General features: G+C 36.1%; 1 protein-coding gene across 1 annotated transcript in view; it reads right to left on the reverse strand.

The window, feature by feature from the left end:
* The window catches only part of ABCA10 (ATP binding cassette subfamily A member 10), a 79984-nt gene that overhangs the window by 58263 nt on the left and 6576 nt on the right, over positions 1-15145 (reverse strand). The window contains 5 exon segments of the mRNA XM_034942790.3: positions 7612-7759; positions 8725-8910; positions 9127-9268; positions 12416-12642; positions 14664-14767. Coding sequence (XP_034798681.3) covers positions 7612-7759; positions 8725-8910; positions 9127-9268; positions 12416-12642; positions 14664-14767 — 807 coding nt within the window.

The raw sequence follows: 15145 nt of genomic DNA on the forward strand, positions 1-15145 counted from the left end.
GAAACGACTATCCACACTCAAAAATACCTTCACAAGCGCTAAGGAAACCAGCTGACAGAGTACAGCACCTGAGTGTAGTAGATCAGAAGTAAGAAAAGATGCATTGAAGAGGGCAGAAAGGACAGTTTTACAATACCTGTGCCACCCCTCCCCAACCTGTCAGGCAGCACAGCATGAAAAGAGATACTCACCACTTGAGGAAATGAGAGATTGTTTCCTGTCTGTGCAAAAGCATTTTAGTTTGATGTAGACTCTGTCTCACATCATATACAAATTGGTCCCAACTTGCAAAGCTTCAACTTATGATTTTTCAACTTTTCAATAGATTTATTGGGATGAAATGCCATCATAAGTTGAGGAACATCTCTACAAAAATCAACTCAAAATGGAGTAAAGACTTAAAAGTAAAACCTGAAACTGTAAAACTACTAGAAGGAAACGGGGGAGAGGGGAGCTTCATGACACTGGTTTGGGCAATGATTTTTTTTGGATAGGACCCCAGAAGCATGAGCAACAAAACAAAAGTAGACACATGGGATTACATCAAACTAAAAAGCTTTTGCACAGCCAGGAAAGGAATCAACAGAGTAATTAGAAAATATTTGCAAATGATACATCTGATAAGAGGTTAATATACAAAATATACAGCAAACTCAATAGTAAGAAAAAATAACCCAATTTGAAAACGAGCAAAGGACCTAAATAAACATTTCTAAAAAGAAGACATAAAAATGGCCAAGAAGAATATGAAAAAGTACTCAACATCACTAATCATCAGGGAAATGCAAATTAAAACCATAACGTGATAGCACCTCACATCTCTTGCAAGGGATGCTATCGAAAAGATGAAAGGTAAAAAGTGTTGGCAACGATGTGGAGAAAAGGGAAGCCTTGCCACTGTTGGTGAAAATGTAAATTAGTACAACCATTATGAAAAACATGATGGAGGTTCCCAAAAAGGTAAAAATAGAACTACCCCATGATTGAGCAATTACACTTCTGGTATACATCCTAAGGGAAGGAAGCCATTACATTGAAGAGATATCTGCACTCCCATATTCGTTGTAGCATTATTCACAATAGTCAAGATATGAAAACAACAAACTCAGTGTCCATCAATGGATAAATGGATAAAGAAATTGTGAGATACATATATATATATACAATAGAATACTATTTAGCTTGTAAAAAAAGGAAGGAAATTTTGTCATTTGTGACAATATGCATGAACCTGGAGATACATTATGTTAAGTAAGCCAGATACAGAAATATAAATACCATATGATCTCATTTATATGTAGAATCTAAAAAGTGGAACAAACTGAAATAAAGAATAGAATCTTGGCTACCAGGGCCTGGCAGTGAGTGGAGAGAGAGCAGGGATTGGTGAGGTTGGGAAGATGTTTGTTAGTCAAAGGATACAAAATTTTAGTTAGATAGGAGGAATAAACTCAAGAGACCCATTGTACAACATGTTGACTATAGCTAATAACAACGTATTTTGAAAATTGCTAAGAGAGTAGATTTTAAGTGTTCTCACCACAAAGAGTAAGTATATGAGGTAATGGATATGTTAATTAGCTAGATTTGACTAAGTTCACAATGTATACTATTTCAAAACATCATGTGTACATGGTAAATATATCAAGTTTTTGGCAATTAAATTATTTTAAAAAAGGTTTTGTGGTCAATAAAGTATAGAGACAGTGAATTACTAATTAAATTTTATAAGAATGTATTAGGAGGCCAGGCGCGGTGGCTCACGCCTGTAATCCCAGCACTTTGGGAGGCTGAGGTGGGCAGATCAAGAGGTCAGGAGTTCAAGACCATCCTGGCTAACACGGTGAAAGCCCATCTCTACTAAAAATACAAAAAAATTAGCTGGGCGTGGTGGCAGGTGCCTGTAGTCCTAGCTATTCGGGAGGCTGAGGCAGGAGAATGGCGTGAACCCGGGATGTGGAGCTTGCAGCGACCAAGATCACGCCACTGCACTCCAGTCTGAGGGGACAGGGCGAGACTCTGTCTCAAAAAAAAAGAAAGAATGTATTAGGAAAAAAATTATGTTTACTACAGAAAACCAAAAATTTAGTATGGCACAGAATTACAAAACAGAAAAAATTTAACTTTGGGAATATACAACTTATTTCTTCCTCTACCCACTACAAAGAATTCTCATTTTGTCTGCTAGCTTCCTGGGCTTTGGGGGCTAAAGAAAATTAATTTGATTTATATTATAAAGGATAACGAATGATGGACAAAGGATAAAACAAGAGATTCCAAAAGGAAGAAAGCAATGAGAAAGTAGAGTAGAGCCTAAACCAATTAGTTGAAGGACACTTTTAAGAATTTAGATGCCAGGCACAGTGGCTCACATTTGTAATCCCAGCACTTTAGGTGGCCAAGGTGGGAGGATCCCTTGAGGCCAGGAGTTTGAGGCCAGCCTGGGCAACATAGCAAGACCCCACCTCTACAAAAAAAATTTAAAAAAAGTTAGTCTGGTGTGGTGGCACATGTCTGTGGTCCCAGCTACAGAGGAGGCTGAGGTGGGAAGATAGCTTGAACCTAGGAGGTGAAGGCTGCAGTGAGCTATGATGGCACCACTCCACTTCAGCCTGGGTAGCAGGGAGACCCTATCTTCAAAACAAATAAAAAGAATTTAAAGAACAGGGTGTTTTTAATGCTCTTGCCATATGTATAAGTGACAGAATGAGTGCATACAGAAGTAGACAAGGTTTGGGATTTCAAGTTCCATTTTGCCTGTTTGAAAAATAACATTAAAGTAATTTTTTAAATTATCAAATATGAGAGTGCTTTCACTGTGATCTGTAATAAGTTAGGGCAACATGTTAAGATAATTTTATTTGGGTTATGTATGCTACATGCTGCTCTTTAGTCAAAAGAAGAAACTTTATCTAATTAGAGAATTCAATTCATTTCTTCACAGGAATAATTTTTCAAAGTAATTTTGAAGCCAATTTGCCACATACATAAGAAATTACTCATATGAACATGTTACATCATGAAATTGGAAAATTGTATTATTTGCCAGTAAGAAGCATAGGGACTAAACTGTAAACGATAGTACAATAAAGATTAAGCAAATATAAAATAAGTCTAGAAGAAAGCTATAAATATTTTTCAAATAAAATACCTGAATTAGAAATCAGATGAATATACTAAAATAAGTAGGGTTTGAAAATAACAGTAATAGTCAGATTCTGACATGTAAGAAATTATGTGTGAGGAAAACATAGATTTTTTATGGAGCTAAATAAGTACAGTCACGTGTCACTGAACAATGGTGATACCTTCTGAGAAATGTGTCATTTTGTCATTGTGCACTCTACAAACCTAATAATATAGTCTACTACACACCTAGGCTATGTGGTAGCCCATGGCTCCTAGACTACAAACCTGTACAGCATGTTACTGTACTCTATACTGTAGGAAATTGTAACACAATGGTATCTCTATCTTATCATATCTAAACATAGAAAAGGTACAGTAAAAATATGGGATTATGATCTTCTGTGACCACCGTGGTGTCTGTAGTCCATCGCTGACAAAAACATTGTTATGCAGCACATGACTGTACATTAGGTTTTAGGATTATATGTGCACACGCTATCTACAAATTTTATAGTCATTTAAAAGCCATCTGTAGAGCTTATGCTATTACTTTATTATTATTATTATTTCAATAGTTTTGAGGGAACAGGTGATATTTGGTTACATGGGTAAATTATTTAGTGGTTATTTCTGAGATTTTGGTGTACACATCACCTGAGCAGTGTACACTGCATCCAATGTGTAGTCTTTTATCCTTCAACCCCTCATCCTTCCCTCCAAGTCCCCAAAGTTCATTATATTATTCACATGCTTTTGCATCCTCATAGCTGAGCTCCCACTTATAAGCAAGAGCATATGATGTTTGGTTTTCCATTCCTGAGTTAACTTCACTTAGAATAATGGTCTCTGACTCCATCCAGGTTGCTGAAAATGCCATTATTTCATTCCTTCTTATGGATGAGTAGTATTTCATTATATATATGTATACATATACAATGGCATATATATACATATATATATGCCACGTATTTATGCCATATATATATATATATATATATATGCCATATTTCCTTTACCCACTCATTGATTGATGGGCATTTGGGCTGGTCCCATATTTTTGCAATACCACTTTACTCCTGCAAAATGGCCATAATTTAAAAAATCAAAAAAGAATAGATGTTGGCACAGATGTCGTGAGAAGGGAACACATTTACACTGCTCGTGGGAATGTAAACTTGTACAACCACTATGGAAAACAGTATGGAGATTCCTTAAAGAGCTAAAAGTGGAACTACCCTTTGATCCAGCAATCCTACTACTAGTTATCCACCCAGAGGAAAAGAAATCACTACATGAAAAAGACACTTGCATATGAATGTTTATTGCAGCACAATTTGCAATTGCAAAAATAGGGAACCAGCTTTAAATAATGTCATTATTTCATTCCTTTTTAATGGCTGAGTAGTATCCTATGGTATATATATATCATATATATACATCATATATATATATACACCACATTTCCTTTATCCACTCGTTGGTTGATAGCAACTAATGTTCATCAGAGATATTGGTGTGTAGTTTTCTTTTTTTGTTATGCCCTTTCCTGGTTTTGGTATTAGGGTGATCCTGGCTTCATAGAATGATTTAGGGAGGATTCCCTCTTTCTCTATCTTTTGAAATAGTGTCAATAGGATAGGTACCAATTCTTCTTTGAGTGTCTGACAGAATTCATCTATGAATCCATCTGTTCCTGGACTCTTTAGGGGCAGGGGGGAGTATTTTAATTACCATTTCAATCTCACTGCTTGTTATTGGTCTGTTCAGGGTTTCTATTTCTTCCTGGTTTAATCTTGAAGGATTGCATATTTCCAGGAATTTATCCATCTCCTCTAGGTTTTCTAGTTTTTGCACATAAAGGTGTCCATAGTGGCCTTGAATGATCTTTTGTACTTCTGTGTTATCAGTTGTAATATCTCTCATTTCATTCCAAATTGAGCATATTTGGATCTTCTCTCTTTTCTTGGTGAATCTTGCTAATGGTCTATCAATTTTGTTCAACTTTTCAAAGAACCAGCTTTTTGTTTCATTTATTTTTTGTATTTTTTGTTTCAATTTCATTTAGTTCTGCTCTGATCTTGGGGATTTCTTTTCTTCTGCTGGGTTTGGGTTTGGTTTGTTTTTGTTTCTCCAGTTCCTTGAGGTGTGACCTTAGATTGTCTATTTGTGCTCTTTCAGACTTTTTGATGTAGGTATTTTATGCCATGAACTTTCTTCTTAGCACTGCTTTTTCTGTATCGCAGGGGTTTTGATAAGTTGTGTCACTATTATCATTAGGTTGAAAGAATTTTTAAATTTCCATTTTTATTTCATTGTTGACCGAACAATCATTCAGGAGCAGGTTATTTAATTTCCGTGTGTTTGCATGGTTCTGAGGGCTCCTTTTGGAGTTGATTTTCAATTTTGTTCCACTGTGGTCTGAGACAGTGCTTGATATAATGTTGATTTATTGAGACTTGTTTTGTTGCTTATCATATGGTCTATCTTGGAGAATGTTCCATGTGCTGATGAACAGAATGCATATTCTGCAGTTGTTGGGTAGAATATTCTGTAAATATTTGTTAAGTTCAGGGTATACTTTAAGACCATTGTTTCTTTGTTAACTTTCTATCTTGATGACCTGTTCAGTGCTGTCAGTGGAGTATCAAAGTCCCCCACTATTATCGTGTTGCCATTTATCTCATTTCTTAGGTCTAGTAGTAATTGCTTTTATAAATTTGAGAGCTCCAGTATTAGGTGCACACAGATTTAGGACTGTGACATTTTCCTGTTGGACTAGTCCTTTTATTATTATATAATGTCCCTCTTTGTCTTTTTTAACTGTTGTTGCTTTAAAGTCTTTTTGTCTGATATAAGAATAGCTACTCCTGTGTCCATTTGCATGGAATATCTATTCCCACCCCTTTACCTTAAGTTTATGTGAGTCCTTATGTGTTGGGTGAGTCTCTTGAAGACAGCAGATACTTGGTTGGTGAATTTTTATTCATTCTGCTATTCTGTATCTTTTAAGTGGCACATTTAGGCCATTTACATTCAATGTGGGTATTGAGATGTGAGGTACTATGCTATTCATCATGCTGGTTTTCTAGAATGCTGGTTATGCTAGAAGTGAAGTTGCCACGTGGACAGACTCAGGACCTCTGGTTAGCCAGGGTGTTGCAAGTGGTAGAATTATCTGTTGTTTTCTCCTTCTTTGGTGCAGGACTGTTCTGTTATGACTGTGTAATGGCTTGAGTTGGTTGGCCTCCAACCAGGAGGTGGAACTTTCAAGACAGCACCAGCTGCTGTAGCGCCCTACAGTGGCCAGGATAAGTACTCTGGTTTCTCAGGATATGGGTGGGGCCATAGAGCTCCCAAGAGTTTGTGTCTTTTGTCTTTAGCTACCAGCGGAGGGGGGAGAATAAAAACCATCAGGTCAGGGCAGGGTTAGATGTGTGAGCTCAGACTTTCCTTGGGTGGGGCTTGCTGTGACCACTGTGGGCGACAGGTTTGCGGGCGGGGGGAGGGTGGTTCTCAGACCAACGGCGTTATGTTCCCAGGCGAATTATGGCTACTTCTGCTGCATCATACAGATAGCCAGGAAAGTGGGGGAAAGCCAGGAGTGACAGGCCTCACCCAGCTCCCACACAGTCAGCAAGGCCAGTCTCACTCCCACTGTGCCCCCACAACAGCACTGAGTTTATATTCAGGCATCCAGTGAGCAAGGCTGAGATCTTGCCCCAGGCTATAAGCCTCCCTGCTGAGAAAGCAAGCAGGGCTCTCAGGCCTGGCTGGGCCCTCCCCATCTGCCCACACCTTTGGCTGTTGCTTCTGTGCTAGTACCTACATTTCCTGTTCAACCCCCTAACCAACCCCCACCCTGGACCCTTCCGATTCTGCTCAGGAAAATTCATGCTCAAAGTTATTACAAAATTCGGCTAGGAGCTTCCTTCACTCTGTGGCCCCTCCCCTATTTTATTACCTTTAATAACATTATAGAAAGCATTCTTACTGGGCTGATGTTTCGACAAAAGGGAGAGAATAAGAAATAATCCATTAACTTCATATTGTGTTTCCTTCTTCATATTTTTGAGATTCGGAAGAACAAGTATACTTGAGCCATATATTAACAAGAACCAATTAATGAACTATTTTACATAAGTGAGTTCAGTTTAGGCACTAAAAAGCATCATTATTCAATGGGTGATTTAAGTGTTTTCCTCCCTCTCTCCAACTAAAACACATACCGACACACATACATCCTACCTTTACGAAAGATAAAAACCAAAATAAACATAGTTCTTTTTAATTAAAATGATTTTTAAAAATAATTCAGTTCATACCATTAAATAGTAAAATGGAAATGAGGAAATTCTATTGTTTTGAATTTTTTTCTTCTCTACTATCAGAAATGCTTCTTAAGTTACAAATAAACAGATATTAATACATGTTTTAAGAAACAGAATTGCTTTAAATTTAACTTTAACCACACTAGTAACTTACCAGGTAAAACTCGCTCAAAATATAATGTGAATATCAAATAGAAAAGAGTATCAAATGCCAAAATGAAGAAAGTGGCTATCATTTTGTATGAATCCCCAGAGGGATCAGGAAAAATAACACCACTTAAGTAATTATCCAGGTGTGTAATCTGAGATTTAAAAGAAAAAATAAAATGTTAGATGAACTTATAAAACTAAATAAAACAATTTTTTTAAAAAAATAGTGGTACCTAGAGATATGTAATTAATATTTTAATACCTTTTCAAATATGCACAGTAAAGGTGCTATTAGTATTGTTGCTTTTTAAAAAATATAAGTATTCTCACAAAATTGTAAAATGCTATATATGAAAGTAAAACAAAAAAGAGAAGTTAACTGCATCATTAATCATGGGTATTTTAACAAAGAAAATATGGAGAAGTGGACAAGCAACCAAATATAACATACTTTGGGAAGGAAAACTTGAAGTGGGCAACATAATTGGAGCCCATTTAAAGAAACATAAAAATTCTAAGTATAAGATATTGCAGAAACATTCAATTATTAAATACGTATTGAAGACTTGAAGAAAAAACTAGAAAGATAATAATGATAAGAGTTAACATTTAGATAGTATGTATCTGGCTCTGTACTAGTGCTATATGTATATAATAGCACAATTAATCCTAAAAATTTACCCCATGAGGTGGTGGGTTCTACTGACATCCTCATTCTGCAGAAGACAGGCTAAAGAGATTAAGTGACTTGCCCAGTGTCACCAGCTGGTAGGCAACAGAGATGAGACCCTTATCCATGCCATCTGGCTTCACTCGTTATTCATAACCTCACATTTTACTGCCTCTTTAAAGGGGGACACAAACCAGATATTTCTCAGTGGTCAGATAATGTGCAATTATTTTTCTTCTTTAAATTTGCTAGGATTTTACAAATGATCTGCCTGCTTTGTTTATCCATTTGATAAAACTTTTTTGTTGTTCTTATTTAGTTTCTCAACAGCAGAATTTCTTAAAACATAGAGTGGCTGATTATTAAATTTCATATGGCACCAAATTCTTGAATAAGAACATATTTTGAAAATCTAATAATAAAATCTTGAAATAATTATGTTCTTACCTGGGCCATTCCAGCAGTGAAGGCAAAAGGGCTAAGAAGACTTAATACCCATCCCAAAGATAAAGGAAGTTGTCTATATAACACAGTGAATCCCAGACATCCCCAAAATACAGTGAAGAGAAATCCAGCCAAACCAGCGAGCATAGGTTTCCTTATTAAAACACTCATGAGGAAAGCCAATGCTATCTGAAGGAAGAAAGAGGTCTGATTGGTATATTTTTCCTTGAAGATTCATAAATAGCAATATTCATTGATTTCTCACATAGTCAAAAATTTTCTCAAAACATATAGAAAATAGGATAGAAAATATAGTGACTACACTAATATCCCAAAGAAACATTATTTGCTCATGTATCTGTAATCTGAAACAGGTTAAGAGGTAATATGCTTTTACCAACTCACCAAAGAAAGGCCATATAAGCTAAAGAGTGTGAATATCACCATGAAGCCAGTATGAAATACAATTGGGATTGATGTTATGACCAGAGCCATAAAAATGGACATAATGAAGATGAAGCAAATGTATGTCAATCCCCAGGAGAGCCTATAGTAGAAACAAGGGGTTAGTTCAACTGTCACACACATAAATGTTTGGAGAGGTAATGTGCGAAATGGTTAAGAGTACAAGCTCTGAAATCAGGACTAAATTTATTCTAAATGGGTGGCCATGAACATTTTGTGACTATTAGCAAGTTATTTATCTTCTCTCACTCTCATCTGTAAAATGGAGTTTTTCATGGTAGCTATTCATATGGTTGTTCTGAGAAATAAATGAGATAATGCTTTTGAAGATGTTAGTTTAGCATGTGGCATAGAAAGTAGCCATTACTATAATTACCTCTATAGCTGTAGAACAAATTTTATATTTAATATAATTAAATATACTTTTATTCTTTCAGTTAAATGACTATATAAAATGTCAGTGGAAAAACAATGACAATCTCCCCTTTAAACTTCCTTATACTAAAGCTTTCTAAGGTATACCATTCTTCTGAATGTTTAACAGAAATCTTTCCAATTTAAGTAAAGCTCATTTCATTTTTTATCCTTGTATGGCTATGGACATTAGATAATGTATTATTTTTAAGAATCAGAATACCATAGTGCTATTAAGAAATGTGAAACTAAAATAAAAGGAAAGGTATTATGATGCCAGGCACGGTGGCTCACGCCTGTAATCCCAGCACTTTGGGAGGTTGAGGCAGGTGGATTGCCTGAGTCAGAAGTTCGAGAACAGCCTGGCCAACATAGTAAAACCCCATCTCTACTAAAAATACAAAAAATTAGCTGGGTGAGGTGGCGGGCACCTGTAATCCCAACTACTAGGGAGGCTGAGGCAGGAGAATCACTTGAACCCCAGAGGTGGAGGTTGCAGTGAGACAAGATCGTGCCATTGCACTCCAGCCTGGGCAACAAGAGCGAAACTCCATCTCAAAAAAAGAAAAAAAAAAAAGGTATCATGACGATAATAGTTGTATAACTGTGATTGAATGTCGGAGTAGCCAAAACATTGTTGCTTTTGAAAATCTCTGGAAGCAGATGGAAAGGTATGTTTTAAACAACCACCATATGATCCAGCAAATATACCACTGAGCATTTTTCCCAGAAAAATTAAAACTTATGTTCACACAAAAACCTGTATATGAATGTTAATCACAGATTTATTCATAAATGCCAAAAACTAGAAACAACCCATATCTCCTCCAAAGGCTGAAGAATTAAACAAACTGAAATACATCCATGCCATGGAATAATACTCAACAATAAGAAAAAACAAGCTATTGATAAATGAGAATTTGGCATACTTGAGCCTTATTTGGGCAAAGCAGTATAATCTACTGAGTTAAGTAGTAAATTTGTGCCTGATCAGATAGAAAGTAGAAGAAGGGATAATATACAAGAAGTGTGAGGGCTTTACAAGAAATATAGCAGTTTTACCTTAATACTTGGGATACTTGCATTTGGCAATGGGTTCTTATAAAAATTTAAAGAAGAAAATTCACAAAGCTATATATTTTTAAGAAAATTATTTCATTTTATTATTTAAAAATCTATTTTCCTTGTCTTTGAAAAGAGGAGAAAGAGCTTGTCTAAGACACTCTCCCCAATAACAGATGCAACATATCAATTAATAAAAAAATTATATCCAACACAAAATCTGCTATCTTGTACCCTTGTATGGTTTTATATCAGGGAAGAATCATTCAGAAATTTAGATTAAATGTTTGAGGTAATGGATATTCCAATTGTTCTGATTTGATCATTACACACTGTATACATGTATCAAGATACCACATGTACCCCACAGTATATACAACTATGATGCATCAGTTAAAAATAGCAAAAAAAGGACAAACAAACCTGAATCCAAACTTAGTATTTACCTACCGTAAAGCTAATAATATGGTATGCATTTCTGTAGGCCAGTTTCACAAAAGGCTTTTTCTATCTCCTTTTCCCCCTTGTCATTAAATTTATTTTATTAATATTTTTGAGTTTTGTAGCACAGTCTCTAAAAGAGTGCTGTTTTCTTAGGTTTGATTTCTGGCTTTATTGTTTATAAGTTATAGGTTTTAGGGAAAAATCTTAACTTTTCTCTGCTTTATTTTTCTTACCTGTAAAATGTGGATAATAGTTCTATCATCCCTAGAACACGGTAAAGTACTTAAACAATGTTCATTATTATTTCTATAATTATTAGAATATAATACCTCATTATTATTAAATATTTATTACTATAATTGTATACTATCTCAAAGTCTAGGGGAAAAGGGACAATACTTAAAGGAATGGATGAATGCATAGATATATATATAAAGGCATAGACTATATAGATGGAGAGAGATGCCTTTTACCATGCACTAACAAGCACTGAACACTGTTTGTGCTGTGTGATTTAAACATATTGCCTCATTTAATCCTGATACCGTTTGATGAATTCCAACCAAATAACATTTTTACAGACTATGTGACCGGGCCTCAGTGACACTGTGGTAAATTCCTTTATTGCCCAAAATTATTTGAACTTTTTTCTGCTCCTCACTGTTATGAAAAGCAGCATAATTTCCCATGTCACTCAATGTGAGGTTGTCACTTTGACTAGCTTTGACCTCATGGTGGGCAGAACACACTTCTTCCCCTCTTGACTTTAGTTCTGTCCATGTGACTTACTTTAATGAGATTTTATTATATATGATGTGAGCAGGAGCTTGAAATGTGCTTGTGCAGAGAGACTTGCCCCCTTGTGTTTCTGTGATTGAATGAGAAGACCATGGCCAGCTAGCCTACTGGCCCAAGAAGGAAGTGAGTCACAGGAAGAACACCTGGATCTAACCTGTACCTTGAATCCAAGCCTGGCCAACCCCAGACTAGATCTGCCAAAGTCCACCCATACTGCAGACAAATGAGAAAGAATAAATAATTGCTGCTTGAGGTCGCAGGGTTTGGGGTGGTTTTTATGCGGCATTTTTCGGGCAATATGTAATGATCATATGTTTTTCTTCAACTCAGGGAAACATAAGCACAATCCTTACTTACTTTCTACTGCAAGCATCTTAAACTCTAATGCAAGTAAGGTGATTAAATTGAATACGTGCAAGAAAACTTGTGAGTGCATCCAATTTTTTAAGAACCTAGTTAGTTTCTCTAATAATTAATGTATGATATACAGTAAAGTAGCAACTTAACTTACCAGAATGCTGACTCTCGGAGACCCATTACTGTCATCAGTTTCTTAAATTTTCCTCTTTCCCTTGCAACATTTAATGATGCAAAGTATATAAAAGAAGAGAAAGAAACTAAGCAAGTAAAATGAAACCATTCATTCATAATTTCTCCCTTAGAAATGAAAGGTGGTATCTTCATATTTATTCCAATAACTGATGTCAACTCCTCCATTACAGAATGATTTGTTGTGACCTAAATTGGGACATTAGCAAATTTATTATGTGAACTATAGACAAAATATATTAGAAAACCATACACTTTTTATTTTTGATTTCAATATTTACATATTCTCATCATTTTAAAGTATGAACTATTAATATCAGAACAATCTTAATAACTTTTGATACCAATTGACATTAATTATAAGAGTCATTTGAGAAATTACTGAAGGTCTGTCATGCATAATATACTGTGCTACGTAATGGGGAAACAGTAGCAATTCAAACAGAAACACTCTTCATTCTCATAGAGATTTACATTTTGTAGCGCAGCAGAAGAAAGGAGAGATATTAAATAAATCATTGCATAATAAATTGTTTAGTTACAATTGAGCAACGATGTTCAAAGAAAAGTGTAGGAAAATCAAGAAGGCTTCCCTAAAGAAGTGACATTTTTACTGAGTGTTGAAGGCTGTGATCTTTCCTAAACAAAGATTGGGGGAGGGGGGGTGGTTGAGGATGGAGAAGAAAACTCTGAGCAGAGTAAACAGTATATGAAAAGGAAAGAAGGTGTATAGTGCGTTGGAGCACAGAAAAGAGGTTCCTGCCACAAAAACAAATAAATGGACTGTAGATAAGGCTGAAGAAATAAACCACTCCCATAGTTTAGGCAAGATATGATAAAGATGTGCCCTTGTGCAGGTGGCAGAACTGAAGTACATAGATTTGAGCTTAGAAATAAGAGGCCAGGTAAAAGATTGGATGTGATGAGTGAGACAGAGAAAATTTTCTCTGATAATTCCCCAGTTCCTTTTACTCAGCTAGGTGGTTTTAGCATTCACTGAGATAGGGAAAATTTTATAAGACTCAGTCACATTTACAGAAAAACATCCACGTTCATTTTTGCGCATACTAAGTTTGAATTGCTTGAGACATCAAAGTAGAGGTATCCAGCACACAGTCAGATACATGGAGCTAGAGCAGACGTCTAGCTCTTTTAGTCCCTAGCTCTTTTAGAGGTCAGCAAACTTTAGTTCCCAGACCAAATCTGACCCACCACCTGTTTTTGTATATAACATTTTATTGAACACAGGCACACTCATTTGTTTGTGTTATCTACAGTGGCTTTCATACTACAACAGCAGAGGTGAGCAGTTACAACACATTTGGCCCCCAGAGCCTAAAATATTTACTGTGTGGTCCTTTACAGAAAAATGTTGCTAGTCTACAAGTTAAGAGTTCTTGGAGTCATCAGCATATAAATTATAATTAGAAGTACGGGAATAAACGAGACCATCTAGAGAAAACATATGGGATAGAAAGAGATGCCTGAGATAGAACTTTGTGGAACTACAGATAGAAAGATGTAGGAGTGTAAGGGGAGATAAGTTGGCAAGAAGACTGAGAGGGAAAGGCTAGAAATGGAGAAGGGAAATCAGGTGAATCTATGTTATTTAGTTGAAATATCAAGTAAGGTGAGGAATAAAGAAGCTGTTAATTGACATGGAAGTTGTTATTTACCTTAGAAAAAGCCCTTTTGATGGTGTGGTAGGGATAGATAATATTGAGTTGAGTTGAGTCAAAGGAGGACAACCCTTTCAAGAAACTTAGCCATTAATAGAAGGAAGTTAGGGTAGTTGTGTGAAGAGGAAAGTGGATAAAGGAAGGTCTTGACCATAAGTGAAGAAATTAATTTTAAATCCTGAAGAGAAGAATCTAGCAGAAAGGCAAAGATTGAAAAGAAGAGACAAAAACAAAAGTCCATAGTTGAACTTTGCTGATGAAGTTGGGAGGGATGGGATCCAGACCATGAACTGAGGAAAGACATTAGGGATGAAGAAAGAGAATGCGTGTAGGGGGTCGTAGGTCTGTAGTTTTACAGGGTTTATGTTAGAAGTTGGGAGATATTCCCATGTGACAGCTTTTGTTTTCTCTGAGGATGAGAGGCAAAGTATCACCTCCTAAGAGTGTAAGAGTAAGGTAGGGGATGAGGCAGATATTTAAAAAGAGGGAAAAATACAGATTTAAAATATAGCTTTGAAGTTAGGCACTTACTTCTATAATTGCAGCATTAATTGCAGCTTGAAAAGCTACAAACCCTTTTAGCCAGTACTTTGCCAAGTAACAAAAAATTTCACCATGCATGGCCCAACAGTGTTCTTTAAGGAAGAAGAAAAACATGTCCATAGTTATATAATGGAGTCAACTCCTGGAATTAAAACTTTAACTTTGGCTCAAAAATCAAAATATCTAAATGTTAGCTCAAAGCCTATGATTATATGATATAGAGGATTTTTAAAGTACTCTACAGAATTGGAGAAAAAAAGAACATATGATGCCAGGGGCAGTGGCTCATGCCTGTAATCCCACCACTTTGGGAGGCCGAGGCGGGTGGATCATTTGAGGTCAGGAGTTCAAGACCAGCCTGACCAACACGGTGAAACCCCATCTCTACTAAAAATACAAAAAAATTAGCCTGTAGTCCCAGCTACTTTGGAGGCTTAGGCAGGAGAATCACTGGATCTTGGGAGGCAGCG

The sequence above is a fragment of the Pan paniscus genome, chromosome 19 (assembly GCF_029289425.2).
Source record: "Pan paniscus chromosome 19, NHGRI_mPanPan1-v2.0_pri, whole genome shotgun sequence".
Classification (NCBI taxonomy): domain Eukaryota; kingdom Metazoa; phylum Chordata; class Mammalia; order Primates; family Hominidae; genus Pan; species Pan paniscus.